Source organism: Bombina bombina, chromosome 9, assembly GCF_027579735.1.
Source record: "Bombina bombina isolate aBomBom1 chromosome 9, aBomBom1.pri, whole genome shotgun sequence".
NCBI classification, from domain to species: domain Eukaryota; kingdom Metazoa; phylum Chordata; class Amphibia; order Anura; family Bombinatoridae; genus Bombina; species Bombina bombina.
In genome coordinates this window covers 229,094,453-229,118,742 of record NC_069507.1, presented here as the reverse complement: position 1 = coordinate 229,118,742, position 24,290 = coordinate 229,094,453, and the positions used below count along the sequence as shown (strand labels likewise).

Here is a 24,290-nt window from a genome sequence, read left to right as displayed (position 1 = left end):
ATTGCTCTGGGGATCAAAGGATCCCTGTTTCCTTAGACCCCTATCCTCATAAGGTTCAGTATTTTCTCTGAAGAATTCCTTGAGTCTAAGTTTTCTGGTAAATTTCTGTGTATCAACATACAAGTCAAAGTCATTTGCTCTTGTGGAGGGTACGAATGAGAGGCCCTTATTTAGGACATTGGTCTCATCTTTTGTGAGCAAATGGTCGCTGAGATTGATAATTAGGTTCGCATTCTGCTTCCCCTCCGGTACATTCTTGGGGGTCTGCCGGAATCCCCCCCTCCTGATGTACTGCCTCGGCCTTCCCAGTTTTTTGAGCGGGTTACCATTCCTTGTCGATTGCTTTCTTGAGTGTTGGATGTTATATGTGCATTATCCGAATCAGAGCTGTTTCCCAATGTATCTACAGTACCAGTAGGTTTTCTGTTATACCTCTGTCTCCAAGGTCTATTCGCACGGTACTGGATTCGTTCTTCAGGACTCAATAGCCATCTGTATACTGTTTTATTCTTATAGTCATTGGTGAAATCTTCTAATTTTTTGTTTTAAAGGCAATCAGTTCTGATTCATATCTATCCACTTCCTCTTTTAATTTGCTGATCCAGTTTTAATCTTCCTAAATTTTTTTCAATTTTTTCAATTTTTCTACGAGTAATTTTTCTGACAACTCTTCTGTATATAATAGGCTTTTTTATAGAAAAGAGCTCTTCTTATTAGAGCTTTTTTTATGAGAATGGTCACCCAGGAGCCATGTTCTCTAGAAGATATTTTTAAATTTTTTCAGAAAACCTATAATTTTTTTCATAAAAACATATAATAATAATTTTTTTTTTAAAAAACTTATAATAATAATTTTTTCAGAAAATCATATAATAATTGTTATTAAATAGCCAAATTTTTAATAAGTAAATTTTTTGGAGATTTTTGTGAAAAAAATTCATACTCCCTTAGAGTGATTACATATAAGAGCAAGCGCTTTTGGAGAATCTGAAACTACTGTAAAAATTTTATATGCTCAACTACAGATTAACTGTACCATAATGTAGCATTCTACGGTAGATAAGAAAGTATAGAGACAGGCAATAATACACATGATAAAATACACATGATAGAAATTCATTGCAGAATGAACTATAATTTGAAATACAGTCAATTGTCGATAGCACTGTATGCTTTGCTCAAGCCATAATACAAATTTCTGTATTTGTATTTGCAGACACTGCCGAACAGGCGTCTGGTTGCTATGACTATGCAAGTGACGTAACGTAACCCTGGTGGGGAGGAGACGCCGTGCTCACACCTTGTCTGATTTTCTGTACATAAAGAGGGGTAAGTTCACCAAATGTGGGTGTTTGTTTGTTTGTATATTTGACAAAGGGGGAGACCCTGAAACGTTATATTAAGGTATCTGTAAATTAAGACCCAGTGAGTGCCGTTCCGTTTTTGATGCACATATGAATCCTTATTGAGCACCCTGGGCACTGAAAGACTGAAGGGTTACTGGAGTGCTTTACCTAGTTTTGATGCCTATATATATATATATATATATATATATATATATATATATATATATATAGCAATTTATAATTCCATTCACTCAAGAATAGGCACTGCACTCACTGGTTTTAGTATTATAAAAAAAACATCACATTTATTCAAGCAGTTTAAAACAGCTTAAGGCAGCATTTTCCCCAAAAATTTCGGTACCAATCAGGTACCTTGTTCACTGGGACATCAAAGTACAAAGAGAGAGCATTATGGCTCAACACCTACCCCCCACCTCTATGTCAACCCTAAGTGCCAAAAATTCTGTTTAAAAGGGCAACTGAACAAAGGATTTACTACAAGCTAAAACCGCGCCCCCATAGCTGAGAACACCTACAGCTAACTCACATACTCATCATAGCCTGTTACAAATCCTCTCAGTCATAACATGACCAGTGCATCTGTTATGCTATTTCTGTAACCACTATGCAATCGTAGCACAACTAGAAACATAGCCCTGTGTTACATACCCAATATTTGTTACTTACGATCAAAGGAACTAATAGGAGGGGACATGCTGTGGGGTAGAACCTCCGCCATATCCTAGAAAGCCGCATGGCTAATTAGAATAGCCAATCAATGCGTATTACGTATCAACTCTGTCAAAACTATAAAACAGAATCATTCACAGATCCTCCCAAAAGCCCTAATGATCGAAGCAAAGATAAAAACATTTAAAATATATAGCCTAATATTCTACACAACTCCAGTATATATTGTACACTACATTGGTAATAAACTAAATATGATACAATATATATATTACAGCAATTTAAAGCAAAAGCAGCTTGACTCAAAACAATATGGTAGAAACTTTGTGGCGATTTAATTGTCAATTTAATTTGTGATGTTTAAGACTGTGAAGGAGCATATCAGTCACAGAATATGACACTCTATAGTCCAATCAGACACTAAACATATCTTGTTTCCACGGCAACAAAGAACACAACCTAGACCTTCCAATCATAGAAGCATCCATAATCCAAGAAAACAAAGATTCTACTTAAAGAACAAAGGAATCAGTCACAGTGAGAAGACATAAAAAAATTCTAGTCGATATTCAGGGATCAATATCTCACTGGTCAGGATTGGTTTATCAAATCAAGGGGACATCAGTTCTCACAGAAAGACACTATAATCTAGGTGTGTATTTAAACCCCTCGGGGTCACTGTGTCCAATCGGTAGATCCATTGTGATTCAGTCTGCAATAATCTTTTGTGCCGATCTCCTCCTTTCTTTAAGGGGGGCACATGATCTATTAACATAGTTCTCAGGCTTGCAACAGTGTGCCCTGCCTGTAGAAAGTGGCAGGCTACCGGTTGTTCAGAGGTTCTTTTGTCTATCACTTCGTGTATAGCAAAGCGATGATTCGCCATCCTTTCTCTAAACGTAGTTGAGGTCTTACCTACGTAAACCAGGGAACAAGGACATGATAACGTATAGATCCCAAAATCGCTCATACAGAACAATCTATAGTGTATCTTGTATTTCTCCCAGTATAGGGATGGCGAAAAACTGGTCCAGTGACCATGGTATTGCATGTGGTGCAGTCACCACATTTATAGCATCGTAGTTTTCTTTTCCCATTTAGCCAAGATCCTTTCTGGTAGCATTTGACCGGATCATTGTACACTAGTAAATCCCTTATGTTGGGTGCCTTTTTATATACCACTCGTAGTGTTTCCATCTGAGTGAACGGTAGAGTCTTATCTGATTTGACAATGTTCCAGTTGGTTCTAAGCCATCTTTCCATCACACTATGTAAGGGTGTGAAAGTGGTGACAAAGTTCACCATCTCAGTTTACACCTTGTCCTGATGTGTTCTATTAAGCAGCAATGTTTGTTGTTCTCCTGAAAGTTTACTCTGTGCCATATGGATGTCCTTTGTAGTATAGCCTCTCTGTTTTAGTTTCATAATCATAATGTCTTCCTGTATTTTCCTGGTATCCTCAAGTGTGTTATTACGTGTCATCCTCATGAGCGGAGACGCAATGACACTCTTTTTCTGATGTTTCAGGTGAAAACTTTGTGCTGCCAACAATTAATTTTTATCCGTAGGCTTAGTCAACAAAGATGTTGTAAAACTGACTATCCCTTCACTTTCATGTTTGCATATGTTCAAGTCTAGAAATGGGATAGTGGCTATATCAACCTCAAATTTAAACCTAATGGGGCAGTTGATACTATTAAACATCCCTATCCATATCATAAGAGATTCTTTTGTCCCCCTCCATAATAAAAAAACATGTTGTCTATGTACCTTACATAGAATTTAATATTCGAGACCGAAAGTGTTTTCATTACGTGTGTTTCATACAATAGCATGTAGAGGTTGACATATGCGGGAGCCATGTTAGAACCCATAGCAGTTCCAGCTGTTTGTAGAAAAAAGTCAGTCTCAAATTTAAAATATTTTTTCTCCAAACAAAACAGTAATAATTCTAACAGAAACTCAATGGGTGGTCCTGCATATGCCAATAATGAGCTCAAGATGGATCTGACAGCCTGCATACCATCACAATGGGGAATCATAGTGTACATAGTGTACAGGCTGTCAACATCCATTGTGACCAATAGGTCATCATGTTCCAACCAAGTAATTTTGAGTAACTGTTTAATCAGTGTAGCAGAATCCAATAAATAAGAGAATGATTCCCTAACCACAGGCTGTGATCTATAAACTCGGCTATATGAGAACATAGTGATCCCCTGGCAGAAACAGTTGGTCTGCCAGGGGGATTCTCTAAGGATTTGTGCACCTTAGGCAACAAATAAAGTACCTGTGTCACAGGATATCTCACACTCATGTAGTCGTGTTTGTTTGTGAGATATCCTAAGGTGCACAAATCCTTAAAGAATCCCCCGGGCAGACCAATTGTTTCTGCCAGGGGATCACTATGTTCTCATGTAGCCGAGTTCATAGATCATCACTTATAGCCTGTGGTTAGGGAATCATTCTCTTATTTATTGGATTCTGCTACACTCATTAAACAATTGCTCAAAATTACTTGGTTGGAACATGATGACCTATTGGTCATAATGGATGTTGACAGCCTGTACACTGTAATTCCCCATTGTGATGGTGTGCAGACTGTCAGATCCATGTTGAGTTCATCATTGGGATATGCGGGACCACCCATTAAGTTTCTGTTAGAACTATTACTGTTTTGTTTGGAGAAAAAATATTTTAAATTTGAGACTGACTGTTTTCTACAAACAGCTGGAACTGCTATGGGTTCTAACATGGCTCCTGCATATGCCAACCTCTACATGCTTTGGTATGAAACACAAGTAATAAAAACACTTTCGGTCTTAAATATTAAATTCAAGTAAGGTAAGGTATGTTAGGTACATAGACTACATGTTTTTGGTGTGGAGGGGGACAAAATAATGTCTTATGATATGGATAGGGATATTAAATAATAGCAACTCTCCCATAATGTTTAACTTTGAGGTTGATAGAGCCACTATCCCATTTCTAGACTTGAACATATGCAAACATATGTTCAAGTAGTTAGTTTTACAACATCTTTGTACACTAAGCCTACGGATAACAATTAATTGTTGTCAGCACAAAGTTTTCAATCAAAACATCAGAAAAAGAGTGTAATTGCGTCTCAGCTCATGAGGGTGACACGTAATAACACACTGGAGGATACCAGGAAACTACAGGAAGACATTATGATTACAAAACTAAAACAGAGAGGCTATACTACAAAGGACATCCATATGGCACAGAGTAAAGTTTCGGGAGAACAACAAATATTGCTGCTTATTAGAACACATCAGGACAAGGTGGAAACTGAGAGGGTGAACTTTGTCACCACTTTCACACCCTTACATAGTGTGATGGAAAGATGGCTTAGAACCAACTGGAACATTGTCAAATCAGATAAGACTCTACCATTCACTCAGATGGAAACACTACAAGTGGTATATAAAAGGCACCCAACCTAAGGTATTTACTAGTGCACAATGATCCGTCAAATGCTACCAGAAAGGATCTTGGCTAGACAGGAAAAGAAAACTAGGATGCTATAAATGTGGTGACTGCACCACATGCAATACCATGGTCACTGGACCAGTTTTTCGCCATCCCTATACTGGGAGAAATACAAGATACACTATAGATTGTTCTGTATGAGCGATTTTGTGATCTATACGTTATCATGTCCTTGTGCCCTGGTTACGTAGGTAAGACCTCAACTATGTTTAGAGAAAGGATGGAGAATTATTGCTCTGCTATATGCGAAGGGATAGACAAAAGAACCTCTGAACAACTGGTAGCCCGCCATTTTCTACAGGCAGGGCACACTGCTGCAAGCTTGAGAACTATGTTAATAGATCATGTGCCCCCCTTAAAGAGAGGAGGAGATCGGCACAAAAGATTATTGCAGACTGAATCACAATGGATCTACTGATTGGACACGGGGACCCTGAGGGGTTTAAATAAACAGCTATATTATAGTGTATTTCTGTGAGAACTGAGGTCCCCTTGATTTGATAAACCAAGATGTGCCAATCCTGACCAGTGAAATATTGATCCCTGAATATCGACTAGAATTTTTTATGTCTTCCACTGTGACCGATTCCTTTGTTCTTTAACCCCTTAATGACAACTGACGTACCAGGTACGTCATGCATTAACAAGTAGTTAGACAACTGACGTACCTGGTACGTCAGTTGTCTAACAGAGTGCTGGAAGCGATTAAGATCGCTTCCAGCAGCTCTGAGGGTATTGCAGTGATGCCTCGATATGGAGGCATCCTGCCATACCCCTTTACAAGCATCTGATGCAGAGAGAGCCACTCTGTGGCCCTCTCTGCACCGGAGCATCGTTGGTGGGTGGGAGTAAAGGAGGGAGGCGGGTGGGCGGCCTGTGATGTGGAGGGGGGGCGGGATCGGAGGCTGGATCAGAGGAGGAATGTGGACGGTGCACGGGGCAGCGGGCGGGCGCGTGCACGGGGAGGGAGCAGGTGGGAACCGCTACACTACAGAAAAATAAAATAAAAAATTGGGGGAAAATTGTGTTAATTTCTATTATTAAAACAATCGAAGGGTTCTGGGGGGGAGGGATGGCGCCCATTAAGCTAGAGGGGTAGGGTTAGAGAACTGTTTAACTAAAAAAAAACAAATATACCTTTTATTTTAGTACTGGCAGACTTTCTGCCAGTACTTAAGATGGCGGGGACAATTGTGGGGTGGGGGAGGTAAGAGAGCTGTTTGGGAGGGATCAGGGGGTCTGATGTTTCAGGTGGGAGGCTGATCTCTACACTAAAGCTAAAATTAACCCTGCAAGCTCCCTACGAGCTACCTAATTAACCCCTTTACTGCTAGCCATAATACACGTGTGATGCGCAGAGGCATTTAGCGGCCTTCTAATTACCAAAAAGCAATGCCAAAGCCATATATGTCTGCTATTTCTGAACAAAGGGGATCCCAGAGAAGCATTTACAACCATTTGTGTCATAATTGCACAAGGTGTTTGTAAATGATTTTAGTAAGAAACCTAAAATTGTGAAAAAATTAAAAAAAAAAAAAATATTTGAACGTATTTGGCGGTGAAATGGTGGCATGAAATATACAAAAATGGGCCTAGATCAGTATTTTAGGTTGTTTACTACACTACACTAAAGCTAAAATTACCCCAAAAAGCTCCCTACATGCTCCCTAATTAACCCCGCTGGGCATAATACGTGTATGTGCGCAGTGGCATTTAGCGGCCTTCTAATTACCAAAAAGCAACACCAAAGCCATATATGTCTGCTATTTCTGAACAAAGGGGATCCCAGTGAAGCATTTACAACCATTTATACCATAATTGCACAAGCTGTTTGTAAATAATTTAGAAAAAAAGTGGTTTGGAAATAACAAAGTGTTACTTGTATTTATGGCCCTATAACTTGCAAAAAAAACAAAGAACATGTAAACATTGGGTATTTCTAAACTCATGACAAAATTTAGAAACTATTTAGCATGGGTGTTTTTTGATGGTTGCAGATGTGTAACAGATTTTGGGGCTAAAAGTTAGAAAAAATGTTTTTTTTCCATTTTTTCCTCATATTTTATAATTTTTTATAGTAAATTCTAAGATATGATGAAAATAATGGTATCTTTAGAAAGTCCATTTAATGGCGAGAAAAACGGTATATAATATGTGTGGGTTCAGTAAATGAGGAAGAGAAAAATTACAGCTAAACACAAACACCGCAAAAAATGTAAAAAAAGCCTTGGTCCCAAACGGACAGAAAATGGAAAAGTACTGTTGTCATTAAGGGGTTAAGTAGAAACTTTCGGAGAGATTACGAGTTTTGCGTTATGAGCTGTGCGGTGCTACCGTACAGTTTTTTCTCACCGCACACTTACCTGCAGCGCTGGTATTACAGGTTTTTACAAACCCGGCGTTAAATGGCAAGAAGTGAGCGTAGAGCAAAATTGAGCTGCATACCGCACTTCAATACCAGCGCTGCTTAAATCAAATGTGAGCTGGTTGTACGTGCTCGTGCACGATTTCCCCATAGACATCAATGGAGAGAGCTGGCTGAGAAAAAGTCTACCTGCAAAAAAGCAACGTAAAACCCAGTAACGCAGCCCCATTGATTTCAATGGGGAAGCAAAATGTATGTTTACACCTAACACCCTAACATGAACTCTGAGTCTAAACACCCCTAATCTTACACTTATTAACCCCTAATATGCTGCCTCCAACATCGCCGACACCTACATTATACTTATTAACCTCTAATCTGTCGCTCCGGGCATCGCCGTCACCTACATTTTAAGGGCTATTAGTTTAATATAGTTTAATGTAATTTTAGTATAATAGGGTAGGTTAATTAATAGTTTAATATAGTTTAATGTAATTTTAGTCTAATAGTTAAGGTAGGTTAATTAATAGTTTAATATAGTTTAATTTAAATCTAAAGGTAAGTTTAAATTTATTATAAGATAGGGATGAGTTAATATTTAATATACAGTTATCGGGTTGTTAGGTTTAGGGGTTAATAGGTTAATTTAGTTTATGGCAATGTGGGGGGGCTGGCGGTTTAGGGGTTAATAACTTTATTTAGTTGCGGTGGGCTAGGGGTTAATAACATAATGTAGGTGGTGGCGATGTAGGGGGCGGCAGATTAGGGTTAAGAACATAATGTAGGTGACGGCGGGGTCCGGGAGCGGCGGGATAGGGGTTAATAAGTTTATTAGAGTTGCGGTGGGCTCTGGGAGCAGCGGGATAGGGGTTAATTAGTTTATTAGAGTTGCGCTGGGCTCTGGGAGTGGCGGTTTAGGGGTTAATAGCTTTATTTAGTTGTGGCAGGGTCGGGGAGTGGCGGGATAGGGGTTAAACAGTTTAGTATAGTGGCGGTGTTTAGTGACAGTATACAAATAAAGCTGTGAAAAAGCCGAATAGCAGCGAGATCGATGACTGTCAGTTAACAATCATCCCGTACTTGGTGCGCGGCTTTTTGACAGCTTTTTTGTTAAATTTGGAGAGCGTATTCAGGTCCGCGGCCACGATGTTAGGCGATGTTAGGCGATGTCAGGCAAGCGTATTGGTGCCGGTGAATGCAGCACAGTTGACGGCTTGATAAATAGGCCTCTAAGTATTGATCGTGCAAGTAAATAAGAAATGTCTATATACCCTAAGGTCACACATAGATTGTGCAGTATTCCACAAGTTAAGGAATACAGAGGCCACTGTGAATTGAGCTCAAAATTTGACCTGTATATACGTAAATGAATTGTACTCAGGGCACTGTCGTGTGTCTAAGCACTATACAGTACAGTTTACCTCAGGTTTATCAAGTGTTGCCAATAAAAATACTTATTGTTAGTTGTTAAATATCATATCATATGCTTGTAATTTGTACTGTGGGCAACCACCACAAGAGGTTTGTAAAAGAAATAGGAGTAGCACAAAGCTTACCCTGGGGCAGTAATAATTTGTGCTGAAATTACAGGTATGTGCTACATAAGTACCTTAAATTAACTAATATCGGATAAGCCAGAACAACAGATCTCCTAAGGAGATACCACTATTCCCATAGTAGAATAATACATAAGAAATACCACTTAGATTAGTGCAAAATTAAAACTGCAGGACACCCAAGAATCCTGTCATTCATCCCTTAACATGTTTCGCCTACTGGCTTTGTTAAAAGTGGAGGCGCCGCCCAGAATGCAGCTTTTTATTTGCCTCCTATTAGACATCACGCCTATTTCTTATGATGTCATGAATGGCTAATCAAATATACATGAAACAAAAGACCCTTATCCTAAAATGAGTAATGTATTTTAAAAAGGCAGGACCAAATCATGTCTTTCACCATACCGTTATCCACAGAAGGGATCATCATTACTAATATATACGCAGTGTTTTACGTCTCACGTGGGCATCACATTGAAATAATACTCTATCATACGCATGAGGGTAGAGTGCTTTTCCAGTTAGTATCCTGTCCAGCTCTCTTGCTGGAATTGTTCTTGTATATGTTTTCTCTCTGATACTTAGCACCTATATACAATTACATAGTATAACTATATATTGGATTATATTCCATACATTTAAATATAGTGTTCCCTCAAAGTAACAAGAGTGGTGCCATTGCTCATCTCTCACATTTTGACAGGGAGAATTATGTCTGTTTGCAGATGATACAAAACATTGTAAAAGAGTATATGTAGACAAAAGGAGAAGTGATATACAAAAATTGGAGGATTGGACAAATGACTGGGATCTAAAGTTTAACACTGCAAAGTGGAAAATTATGCATTTAGGGAAGAAAAATCCAAACGTTAATTACAGACTCTATGACACTTTACTGACTTTTACAAATGAGGAACAGGACTTGGGAATTATTATTTAGTTAACAATGTAGCATTGCAGCGACTAAGGCCAGTAGAATACATTGATGTATTGGTAGAGGTATTTGCAGTAGAAATAGTTCAAATCAGCCAATAGGATTTCAGTAGCTCTCATCCTATTGGCTGATTTGAATTTCCGAAATCAAATCAACCAATTGGAATGCAAGGGACGCCATTTTGAATTGCGTACCTTGCATTGAAGATTCATTATACGGCGGCGACCGTATGAAGAGGATGCTCCACGCTGGATATCTTCAGGATGGACCCGCTCCGCCGGGATGAAGATAGAAGATGCCGCCTGGATGGATGAAGACCTCGTCACCTGGATGAAGACTTCTTGCCGCCTGGATGGTCGTATTTAAGAAACTGTAAGTGGATCTTCAGGGGTTATTGTTAGGATTTTTTAATCTTTTTTGGGTGGGTTTTGTTTTTTAGTTTAGGGTTTAGGTTTTTCTTAAAAGAGCTAAATGCCCTTTTCAGGGCAATGCAAAAGAGTTAAATGCCCTTTTAAGGACAATGCCCATACAAATGCTTATTTCAGGGCAATGGGTAGCTTAGGTTTTTGTTAGCATTAGTTTTTTTATTTTGGGGGGTTGGTTGGGTGGCGGGCTTTACTGTTGGGGGGTCTTTGTATTTTTTTTTACAGGTAAAAGAGCTGTTTAACTTAGGGCAATGCCCTACAAAAGGCCCTTTTAATGGCTATTGGTAGTTTATTGTAGCCTAGTTTTTTTTTATTTTGGGTGGGCTTTTTTATTTTTATAGGGCTATTAGATTAGGTGTAATTCTTTTTTATTTTTGATAATTTCGTTTGTTATTTTTCGTAAATTAGTGTTTGTTATTTTTTGTAATTTAGTATTTTTTATTTTTTTTAATTAGATACTTTGTAATTTTTTTAGCAGTGTTGGGATTTTTTAATGTGTATTTTAGTTTTCTTTAATTGGTAGCTAGTTTAATTTTAGTTTAATAATTATATTATTTTAATTGTTAGTTTAAACTTAGTTTTTTTTAATTTGACAGGTAAGTTTTAATTTAATTTAAAGGGACACTGAGTCCAACATTTTTCTTTTGTGATTCATATAGAGCATGCAATTTTAAGCAACGTTCTAACTTACTCCTATTTTCAATTTTTCTTCGTTCTCTGGCTATCTTTATTTGAAAATGAAGGCATCTAAGCTAAGGTTGCCAATCAATTTTTGGTTCAGACCTCTGGACAGCACTTGTTTATTGGTGGGTGAATTTAATTACCAATCAGCAAGGACAACCCAGGTTGTTCACCAAAAATGGGCAGGCATCTAAACATTCTTGCTTTTCAAATAATGATACGAAGAGAATGAAGAACATTTGATAATAGGAGTAAATTGCTTAAAATTGCATGATCTATCTGAATAAAAAAAAAGCAAAAAATTGAGTTCAGTGTCCCTTTAAGATAGGGAAATTGTCATTTTAACTCCTTAACGACCAAGGATGTGCCAGGCACGTCCTCATTAGGAGGTCACTTAACGACCAAGGACGTGCCTGGCACGTCCTCTGGGGTTTGAAGCTCTGGAAGCGATCCTGATTGCTTCCAGCAGCTTTTAATGCAATATTGAGGCATCACTACAATATCTTTTTTGGCACACTGATGCAGAGAGAGCCCAGAGAGAGCCACTCTGTGGACCACTCTGCATTGGCCAGCGATGGTGCCGATTGTTGGTGGGTGGGAGCAGCTGCAGGAATGGGTGGCCTATCACTGGCAATCTTCCTGAAAATTATTGCCGGATGCGCGCAGGAGTGCACGCAGGGGGTGCATGAGCACGCGCACCCGCGATCGTGCATTTTTTTTTTTAAGTGGTGGAAGAGAGTATTGGGAAAGAGTGGTGGGAGAGGGTGGTGGTGGGAGAGGAGGGGGAAATCATTTTTTAAAATAGGTCTGGGAGGGGGAGGGAGTAGAGTTTGGAGGGGGCAGCTACACTACAGCAAAATAGAGGTTTATTATAAAAGAAAAAAAAAAAACATTTAAATGCAGAGTGGGTACTGGCAGACAGCTGCCAGTACCCAAAATGGTGGAAAAAAGTTAGTGGGGGGAGGGTTAGAGAGCTCTTGGGGGGGATCAATGAGGTTGGGGGCTAAGGGGGGATCCTACACAGCAGAATATATATTTTATTTAAAAAAAAATGAAAGAAAGCCTTTTATTTTAGTACTGCCAGACTTTCTGTGGTGGGGGAGGGATGAGAGTTGTTTGGGAGGCACCAAGGGGTGGGATGTGTCAGGTGGGAGGTTTATCTCTACACTAAAACTAAAATTAACCCTTCAAGCTCCCTACAAGCTACCTAATTAGCCCCGTCACTGCTGGGCATAATACAAGTATGTTGCGCAGCGGCATTTAGCAGCCTTCTAATTACCAAAAAGCAACGTAAAAGCCATATATGTCTACTATTTCTGAAGAAAGGGGATCCCAGAGAAGCATTTACAACCATTTGTGCCATAATTGCACAAGCTGTTTGCAAATAATTTCAGTGAGAAACCTAAAGTTTGTGAAAAAATTAGTGAAAAATTTAACGATTTTTTTTATTTGATCGCATTTGGCGGTGAAATGATGGCATGAAATATACCAAAGTTGGCCTATATCAATACTTGGGGGTGTCTACTACACTACACTAAAGCTAAAATTAACCCTACACGCTCCCTACAAGCTCCCTAATTAACCCCTTCACAGCTGGGCATAATACACGTGTGGTGCACAGCAGCATTTAGCAGCCTTCTAATTACCATAAAGCAATACCAAAGCCATATATGTCTGCTATTTCTGAACAAAGGGGATCCCAGAGAAGCATTTACAACAATTTATACCAAAATTGCACAAGTTGTTTGTAAATAATTTCAGTGAGAAACCTAAAGTTTGTGAAAAAATTAGTGAAAAAGTGAACAATTTTTTTATTTGATCGCATTTGGCAGTGAAATGGTGGCATAAAATATACCAAATTAGACCTAGATCAATACTTTGGGATGTATTCTAAAAAAATATATATACATGTCAAATGATATTCAGGGATTCCTGAAAGATATCAGTGCCCAATGTAACTAGCGCTAATTTTTTAAAAAAAAATGGTTTGGAAATAGCAAAGTGCTACCTGTATTTATTGCCCTATAACGTGCAAAAAAAGCAAAGAAAATTTAAAAATTGGGTATTTCTAAACTTAGAACAAAATGTAGAAACTATTTAGCATGGGTATTTTTTAGTGGTTGTAGATGTGTAACAGATTTTGGGGGTCAAAGTTAGCAAAAGTGTGTTTTTTTTCCATTTTTTCTCATATTTTATAAAAAAATGTATAGTAAATTATAAGATATGATGAAAATAATGGTATCTTTAGAAAGTCCATTTAATGGCGAGAAAAACGGTATATAATATGTGTGGGTACAGTAAATGAGTATGAGGAAAATTACAGCTAAACACAAACACTGCAAAAATGTAAAAAAGGGAAAAGTGCTGTGGTCATTAAGGGGTTAATTAAAAGTTAGTGGGGACGTTAGGTTTAGGGGTTACTAGTTTAAATTAGTTTATTGCCATTTGGGGGCTTTTGGTCTAGGGGTTTATAGTTTAATTTAGTATATTTCGTTGTGGGGGGCTTGCGGTTTAGGGGTTAGTAGGCGGTGCAGGGGTTAATAACTTAGTGGGGGCGATGGGGGAGGATGGCAGATTAAGGGTTAATAATATTTAAATAGTGTTTGCGATGTCGGAGGGCGGCGGCTTAGGGGTTAATAACTTTATTATAGTGGTGACGATGTTGGGGAGCGCGGAATAGGGGGTTAATCATTTTTATTAGTGGCAGTGATGTCGGGAGCAGCAGATTAGGGGTTAATAACTTTAATATAGTATTTGCGATGCGGGAGGGCCTTGGTTTAGGGGTTAATAGGTCATTTAAGGGTGTTTAGTGTACTTTGTAACACTTTAGTTATGAGTTTTATGTAACATATTTGTTGCGTAAAACTCATAACCACTGGTCTCAGATGGCATTATGGATCGTGTCGGTATAGGGTGTAACGCAAGCTTTTTAGCCTCAATGCAAAACTCATAATGGCTGCTCTATGGAAGTCCATTGAAAAAACGTAATTTTTACGAGTGCGGGACTGCCGTTGCGTTACCGGCTAAAAGGCTTGCGGTACAGCTATACTGATTTGTAATGGCTGCGTTGCTGTTTTAACGCTGAAATTACCATTTTTTCAGCATTAAAAGACGAACGCACAACTCGTGATCTATCTGTTTGTTTCTATGTTTCTATGAATCTTCAAAGGCCACAATGTTCCCTCTTAGCTTGAATAAAAGTCTTGTGAGATCCCTTAAGCATTTTATGCAATTAAATCAATCTCCAAAAAGGGGTAATTGCACAACCCAGCTGTGTGACTGCCACTGCCAGTTGTGTATTTAGGTTTTGTGCTGCCCTAGGCACTCAAAATTCTGTCTTTTAGCATAATTTACTTTTTATATTACTTTGATTGATGGTTTTATGTTGATAAATATGTTGGTTGAGTTTATCTATGCTTTTACATAAGTTAACAGTCATTTAAATAGAGTTTAAACTCGCTCTTCAGGTCTGGATCCAGCAAAACCTTACTTCCAAGACACCCCAAAAGAAGTACATCTGGATCTGTTTGATGGAGTCCTGGTAGATGTACTTCACACTGATGCTGGTCCTTGGAATCCTGATTTGGGTAAATATTTTTCTGAAAAACTTTACCTAAAGGCAATGTACTCATTTTCAGGCACAAAAAAAGGTCAACCTATTGAATACATAAGTTCAAAAAATATAAAAATAATATCACTTAAAGTTCCACTTTATAGCATTGCTTGGCCAGGAGTAAAATGAATAAACTGGCTATTTGAAAATGATGCAATGCACTATATGGTAGATGATAGAATGTTGCCTCAGCTTTAAAATCAGCAAAAATATTACAGCCACAATGTTGGAGTCACTAAAAATGTAGCTGGTGCATTGTTTCAATTTCAAGATTCTTTTGGAAGTCACTGCATCTAGACAAAGGATAGATGTAAACTCATTTTAGGTCCTTAGTTGTCAGAATTGACTACAACATGGTGATTTTCTTGCATCCCATGTGTTATCTTTTCCCTAATCTGCAAAACTCATTCTAGTCCCTTACCCTAGTTCTAAATCCCAATCCCTTCCCAAATTCTCAGCCCTATCTCTTATCCTAACTTTATCCCACATTTTACCCTCTACACTCTATCTATAACCCTTACCTATTCTGTAATGATTAACCCCAATCTCCAACCCTAATGAAAAACCCCTACCTCAATTTACCATAACCTTAACTCTTACTTCAAGCACTAACTAAAACCTTAGTCCTCCTATCTGGTGGAAACAATGTTCCAAAAATAAGCAGCAATGGTACTGTGGTTGCAGGATCACAAAAGCAGATAATGTTGCCCATGAAATTATGAGAGTGATGTTGTGATCATCAACAACATAGCAACCACAGCATTATGGTCGGATTTCTTCTATGCAAGGTATGTTTGCTTTGAATAGCAGCCAAGAGTCTTATGCAACGTTCACATTTTCCATAGTAGAATTCCATTATGGAATTTGTGAACTTCCAATATCCTTTACATTTTACTATCTTTTTCAATTGTTTTATACAAAGTCATATTTTTGCACCGCTGATTGAAAAGATAAATATGGTTCAAAATAATTTTTAAGTATGCAATGTCTATAAATTAACTTGAACACGTTTATTTATTTTTTGTAGAAACATATTGGACCCCATTTATCAAGGCATCTTGTGATCCACATGTATTTTCACATCAAAGTCTGCTTATAGAATTTATTTATGTACCAACTCTATTAAAATGAATGGATTGTTTGTGCCAGCGTACATGCCTTAAATCACTATTCGTGTTAAATCTTTCACAGCTAATTCTTGTGCATTTTAAATTAAAAATAACACGCTACTTTATATAATATAATTCCATTTTCCCAAAGCTAATTGTAAAAACTACGCTTGTGTTTCTTTAAAAAAAAAACTTTTTTTGGAAACGCATATTAAATTTATAACTCATGGGAACAACAATACATAAATAGAAAGAGAGATGGTTAATTTTACAGAGAGAGACAGAGAGACATTTGTTCTCAGATTCTTAAATTCAAATATTGATGTGCCAAATGTATCATTCTTTTGCTGATCTGCGATTATTTTTTAAATAAATCTGGTTGCCTATTCAACTTCGTCTAACGAGTCAAAGCAGCCAGATTTACCAATTGAGAAGTGAACAGGTTGACAATTTGATAAATTAGCCTATTGCTTCTTACAGGATTAGAAATAAGCCAAATTATTGGTCATCTGGACTTTTTTCCAAATGGAGGGATTCAGATGCCCGGGTGTCTAAAGAATACAGAAATTCTAAAAGTTAGCATTGAAGATGTATTCAATGGTAAGTACATTAATTGACTGAAATAAATCTACCAAGCAGTAGCGGATGGATCATAACTCACAATAATAGAGCTAAATTTTTTATCTAGACTTTTAGGGTCCGAATTATCAAGCTCCGAATGGAGCTTGATGCCTCTGTTTCCGCGCGAGCCTTCACGCTCGCCAGAAACAGCAGTTATGAAGCAGCGGTCTAAAGACCTCTGCTCCATAACTTATCTGCTTGCTCTCAGGCTGCGGACATCAATCTGACCGTTCCTATCTGATCAGGACGATTGACACCCCCTGCTAGCAGCCGATTGGTTACAAATCTGCAGGGCTGCGGCATTGCACAAGCTGCGGCATTGCACAAGCAGTTCACAAGAATACTACATTGTATCATGCCCGTCTGCACTTTATTAAATCGGCCCCTTAATAGCTACATTGACTGTACAATTGTAGCTATTACAGGATTGTGTCAAATTATATAAAATTTGCCATGTGTGAAGATAAAACAATAATGTAGCAGATACATTAAAGGGACACGAAATTACAAAACATGTCTTTCATGATTCAGATAAAGGGCTAAATTACAAGTGGAGTGCTAAATTATCACGCGCCTGCATATTAGCGAATGTGCCTGTTTGCAGGTGCGCAATAATTAACCAGCCATTACAAGTGGCTGATATTACACAGTGAAGTGAAAATATTATTATCTTAAAAGCGATATTTAGCGCTCCTCTTGTAATCTGGCCCAAAGTGTGCAATTTTAAACATCTAATTTACTTCTATTATCAAATCTCTTCATTCTCTTGGCATTTTTGTTGAAAAGCAGGGTAAAATCAGAAGTGTGCACGTGTCTGGGGCACTATATGGCAGCAGTTTTGCAAGAATGTTATCCATTTGCAAGAGCACTATATGGCAGCAGTTTTGTATGAATGTTATCCATTTGCAAGAGCACTAGAGGGCAGCACTATAAGAATGTTATCCATTTGCAAGAGCACTAGATGGCAGCACTATAAGAATGTTATCCATTTGCAACAACATTAGATGGCAGCACTATAAGAATGTTATCCATTTGCAAGAGCACTAGAGGGTAGCACTATAAGAATGTTATCCATTTGCAAGAGCACTAGATGGCAGCATTATAAGAATGTTATCCATTTGCAACAGCACTAGATGGCAGCACTATAAGAATGTTATCCATTTGCAACAACACTAGATGGCAGCATTATAAGAATGTTATCCATTTGCAAGAGCACTAGATGGCAGCATTATAAGAATGTTATCCATTTGCAAGAGCACTAGATGGCAGCACTATAAGAATGTTATCCATTTGCAACAACACTAGATGGCAGCATTATAAGAATGTTATCCATTTGCAAGAGCACTAGAGGGTAGCACTATAAGAATGTTATCCATTTGCAAGAGCACTAGATGGCAGCATTATAAGAATGTTATCCATTTGCAAGAGCACTAGATGGCAGCACTATAAGAATGTTACCCATTTGCAACAACATTAGATGGCAGCACTATAAGAATGTTATCCATTTGCAAGAGCACTAGATGGCAGCACTATAAGAATGTTATCCATTTGCAAGAGCACTAGATGGCAGCACTATAAGAATGTTATCCATTTGCAAGAGCACTAGATGGCAGCACTATAAGAATGTTACCCATTTGCAACAACATTAGATGGCAGCACTATAAGAATGTTATCCATTTGCAAGAGCACTAGATGGCAGCACTATAAGAATGTTATCCATTTGCAAGAGCACTAGATGGCAGCACTATAAGAATGTTACCCATTTGCAACAACATTAGATGGCAGCACTATAAGAATGTTATCCATTTGCAACAACACTAGATGGCAGCACTATAAGAATGTTATCCATTTGCAAGAGCACTAGATGGCAGCACTATAAGAATGTTATCCATTTGCAAGAGCACTAGATGGCAGCACTATAAGAATGTTACCCATTTGCAACAACATTAGATGGCAGCACTATAAGAATGTTATCCATTTGCAACAACACTAGATGGCAGCACTATAAGAATGTTATCCATTTGCAAGAGCACTAGATGGCAGCACTATAAGAATGTTATCCATTTGCAAGAGCACTAGATGGCAGCACTTTAAGAATGTTATCCATTTGCAACAACACTAGATGGCAGCACTATAAGAATGTTATCCATTTGCAAGAGCACTAGAGGGTAGCACTATAAGAATGTTATCCATTTGCAAGAGCACTAGATGGCAGCACTATAAGAATGTTATCCATTTGCAAGAGCACTAGATGGCAGCATTATAAGAATGTTATCCATTTGCAAGAGCACTAGATGGCAGCACTATAAGAATGTTATCCATTTGCAACAGCACTAGATGGCAGCACTATAAGAATGTTATCCATTTGCAAGAGCACTAGATGGCAGCACTATAAGAATGTTATCCATTTGCAACAGCACTAAATGGCAGCACTATAAGAATGTTATCCATTTGCAACAGCACTAAATGGCAGCACTATAAGAATGTTATCCATTTGCAAGAGCACTAGATGGCAGCACTATAAGAATGTTACCCATTTGCAACAACACTAGATGGCAGCACTATAAGAATGTTATCCATTTGCAACAACATTAGATGGCAGCACTATAAGAATGTTATCCATTTGCAAGAGCACTAGAGGGTAGCACTATAAGAATGTTATCCATTTGCAAGAGCACTAGATGGCAGCATTATAAGAATGTTATCCATTTGCAACAGCACTAGATGGCAGCACTATACGAATGTTATCCATTTGCAACAACACTAGATGGCAGCATTATAAGAATGTTATCCATTTGCAAGAGCACTAGATAGCAGCATTATAAGAATGTTATCCATTTGCAAGAGCACTAGATGGCAGCACTATAAGAATGTTATCCATTTGCAACAACACTAGATGGCAGCATTATAAGAATGTTATCCATTTGCAAGAGCACTAGAGGGTAGCACTATAAGAATGTTATCCATTTGCAAGAGCACTAGATGGCAGCATTATAAGAATGTTATCCATTTGCAAGAGCACTAGATGGCAGCACTATAAGAATGTTACCCATTTGCAACAACATTAGATGGCAGCACTATAAGAATGTTATCCATTTGCAAGAGCACTAGATGGCAGCACTATAAGAATGTTATCCATTTGCAAGAGCACTAGATGGCAGCACTATAAGAATGTTATCCATTTGCAAGAGCACTAGATGGCAGCACTATAAGAATGTTACCCATTTGCAACAACATTAGATGGCAGCACTATAAGAATGTTATCCATTTGCAAGAGCACTAGATGGCAGCACTTTAAGAATGTTATCCATTTGCAAGAGCACTAGATGGCAGCACTATAAGAATGTTACCCATTTGCAACAACATTAGATGGCAGCACTATAAGAATGTTATCCATTTGCAACAACACTAGATGGCAGCACTATAAGAATGTTATCCATTTGCAAGAGCACTAGATGGCAGCACTATAAGAATGTTATCCATTTGCAAGAGCACTAGATGGCAGCACTATAAGAATGTTACCCATTTGCAACAACATTAGATGGCAGCACTATAAGAATGTTATCCATTTGCAACAACACTAGATGGCAGCACTATAAGAATGTTATCCATTTGCAAGAGCACTAGATGGCAGCACTATAAGAATGTTATCCATTTGCAAGAGCACTAGATGGCAGCACTTTAAGAATGTTATCCATTTGCAACAACACTAGATGGCAGCACTATAAGAATGTTATCCATTTGCAAGAGCACTAGAGGGTAGCACTATAAGAATGTTATCCATTTGCAAGAGCACTAGATGGCAGCACTATAAGAATGTTATCCATTTGCAAGAGCACTAGATGGCAGCATTATAAGAATGTTATCCATTTGCAAGAGCACTAGATGGCAGCACTATAAGAATGTTATCCATTTGCAACAGCACTAGATGGCAGCACTATAAGAATGTTATCCATTTGCAAGAGCACTAGATGGCAGCACTATAAGAATGTTATCCATTTGCAACAGCACTAAATGGCAGCACTATAAGAATGTTATCCATTTGCAAGAGCACTAGATGGCAGCACTTTAAGAATGTTACCATTTGCAAGAGCACTAGATGGCAGCACTATAAGAATGTTATCCATTTTCAAGAGCACTAGATGGCAGCACTATACGAATGTTACCCATTTGCAACAACATTAGATGGCAGCACTATAAGAATGTTATCCATTTGCAACAACACTAGATGGCAGCACTATAAGAATGTTATCCATTTGCAAGAGCACTAGAGGGTAGCACTATAAGAATGTTATCCATTTGCAAGAGCACTAGATGGCAGCACTATAAGAATGTTATCCATTTGCAAGAGCACTAGATGGCAGCACTATAAGAATGTTATCCATTTGCAACAACACTAGATGGCAGCACTATAATAATGTTATCCATTTGCAAGAGCACTAGAGGGTAGCACTATAAGAATGTTATCCATTTGCAAGAGCACTAGATGGCAGCACTATAAGAATGTTATCCATTTGCAAGAGCACTAGATGGCAGCACTATAAGAATGTTATCCATTTGCAAGAGCACTAGATGGCAGCACTATAAGAATGTTATCCATTTGCAAGAGCACTAGATGGCAGCACTATAAGAATGTTATCCATTTGCAACAGCACTAAATGGCAGCACTATAAGAATGTTATCCATTTGCAAGAGCACTAGATGGCAGCACTATAAGAATGTTACCATTTGCAACAGCACTAGATGGCAGCACTATAAGAATGTTATCCATTTGCAAGAGCACTAGATGGCAGCACTATAAGAATGTTATCCATTTGTAACAGCACTAGATGGCAGCATTATAAGAATGTTATCCATTTGCAAGAGCACTAGATGGCAGCACTATAAGAATGTTATCCATTTGCAAGAGCACTAGATGGCAGCACTATAAGAATGTTATCCATTTGCAAGAGCACTAGATGGCAGCACTATAAGAATGTTACCATTTGCAAGAGCACTAGATGGCAGCACTATAAGAATGTTATCCATTTGCAAGAGCACTAGATGGCAGCACTATAAGAATGTTACCATTTGCAACAGCACTAGATGGCAGCATTATAAGAATGTTATCCATTTGCAAGAGCACTAGATGGCAGCACTATAAGAATGTTATCCATTTGCAACAACACTAGATGGCAGCACTATAAGAATGTTATCCATTTGCAAGAGCACTAGATGGCAGCACTATAAGAATGTTATCCATTTGCAAGAGCACTAGATGGCAGCACTATAAGAATGTTATCCATTTGCAAGAGCACTAGATGGCAGCACTATAAGAATGTTATCCATTTGCAAGAGCACTAGATGGCAGCACTATAAGAATGTTATCCATTTGCAACAGCACTAGATGGCAGCACTATAAGAATATAATCCATTTGCAACAGCACTAGATGGCAGCACTATAAGAATGTTATCCTTTTGCAACAACACTAGATGGCAGCACTATAAGAATGTTATCCATTTGCAACAACACTAAATGGCAGCACTATAAGAATGTTATCCATTTGCAAGAGCACTAGATGGCAGCACTATAAGAATGTTATCCATTTGCAAGAGCACTAGATGGCAGCACTATAAGAATGTTATCCATTTGCAACAACACTAGATGGCAGCACTATAAGAATGTTATCCATTTGCAAGAGCACTAGATGGCAGCACTATAAGAATGTTATCCATTTGCAAGAGCACTAGATGGCAGCACTTTAAGAATGCTATCCATTTGCAACAACACTAAATGGCAGAACTATAAGAATGTTATCCATTTGCAAGAGCACTAGATGGCAGCACTATAAGAATGTTATCCATTTGCAAGAGCACTAGATGGCAGCACTATAAGAATGTTATCCATTTGCAACAACATTAGATGGCAGCACTATAAGAATGTTATCCATTTGCAACAGCACTAGATGGCAGCACTATAAGAATGTTATCCATTTGCAAGAGCACTAGATGGCAGCACTATAAGAATGTTATCCATTTGCAACAACACTAGATGGCAGCACTATAAGAATGTTATCCATTTGCAACAGCACTAGATGGCAGCACTATAAGAATGTTATCCATTTGCAACAGCACTAGATGGCAGCACTATAAGAATGTTATCCATTTGCAAGAGCACTAGATGGCAGCACTATAAGAATGTTATCCATTTGCAAGAGCACTAGATGGCAGCACTATAAGAATGTTATCCATTTGCAAGAGCACTAGATGGCAGCACTATAAGAATGTTATCCATTTGCAACAACACTAGATGGCAGCACTATAAGAATGTTATCCATTTGCAACAGCACTAGATGGCAGCACTATAAGAATGTTACCATTTGCAACAACACTAGATGGCAGCACTATAAGAATGTTACCATTTGCAACAGCACTAGATGGCAGCACTATAAGAATGTTATCCATTTGCAAGAGCACTAGATGGCAGCACTATAAGAATGTTATCCATTTGCAAGAGCACTAGATGGCAGCACTATAAGAATGTTATCCATTTGCAAGAGCACTAGATGGCAGCACTATAAGAATGTTATCCATTTGCAACAACACTAGATGGCAGCACTATAAGAATGTTATCCATTTGCAACAACACTAGATGGCAGCACTATAAGAATGTTATCCATTTGCAACAGCACTAGATGGCAGCACTATAAGAATGTTATCCATTTGCAAGAGCACTAGATGGCAGCACTATAAGAATGTTATCCATTTGCAAGAGCACTAGATGGCAGCACTATAAGAATGTTATCCATTTGCAACAGCACTAGATGGCAGCACTATAAGAATATTATCCATTTGCAACAGCACTAGATGGCAGCACTATAAGAATGTTATCCATTTGCAACAACACTAGATGGCAGCACTATAAGAATGTTATCCATTTGCAACAACACTAGATGGCAGCACTATAAGAATGTTATCCATTTGCAAGAGCACTAGATGGCAGCACTATAAGAATGTTATCCATTTGCAACAACATTAGATGGCAGCACTATAAGAATGTTATCCATTTGCAACAACACTAGATGGCAGCACTATAAGAATGTTATCCATTTGCAACAACACTAGATGGCAGAACTATAAGAATGTTATCCATTTGCAAGAGCACTAGATGGCAGCACTATAAGAATGTTATCCATTTGCAACAACACTAGATGGCAGCACTATAAGAATGTTATCCATTTGCAACAACATTAGATGGCAGCACTATAAGAATGTTATCCATTTGCAACAGCACTAGATGGCAGCACTATAAGAATGTTATCCATTTGCAACAACACTAGATGGCAGCACTATAAGAATGTTATCCATTTGAAACAACACTAGATGGCAGCACTATAAGAATGTTATCCATTTGCAAGAGCACTAGATGGCAGCACTATAAGAATGTTATCCATTTGC

At 38.2% G+C, this 24,290-nt stretch overlaps 1 protein-coding gene across 1 annotated transcript in view; it reads left to right on the top strand.

Moving 5' to 3' along the window:
- LOC128639630 (pancreatic triacylglycerol lipase-like) overlaps positions 1 to 24,290 on the top strand; it is a 131,159-nt gene that overhangs the window by 20,108 nt on the left and 86,761 nt on the right. The window contains exons 6-7 of the mRNA XM_053691756.1: positions 14,978 to 15,097; positions 16,713 to 16,832. Coding sequence (XP_053547731.1) covers positions 14,978 to 15,097; positions 16,713 to 16,832 — 240 coding nt within the window. The remainder of the gene's footprint in view (positions 1 to 14,977; positions 15,098 to 16,712; positions 16,833 to 24,290) is intronic.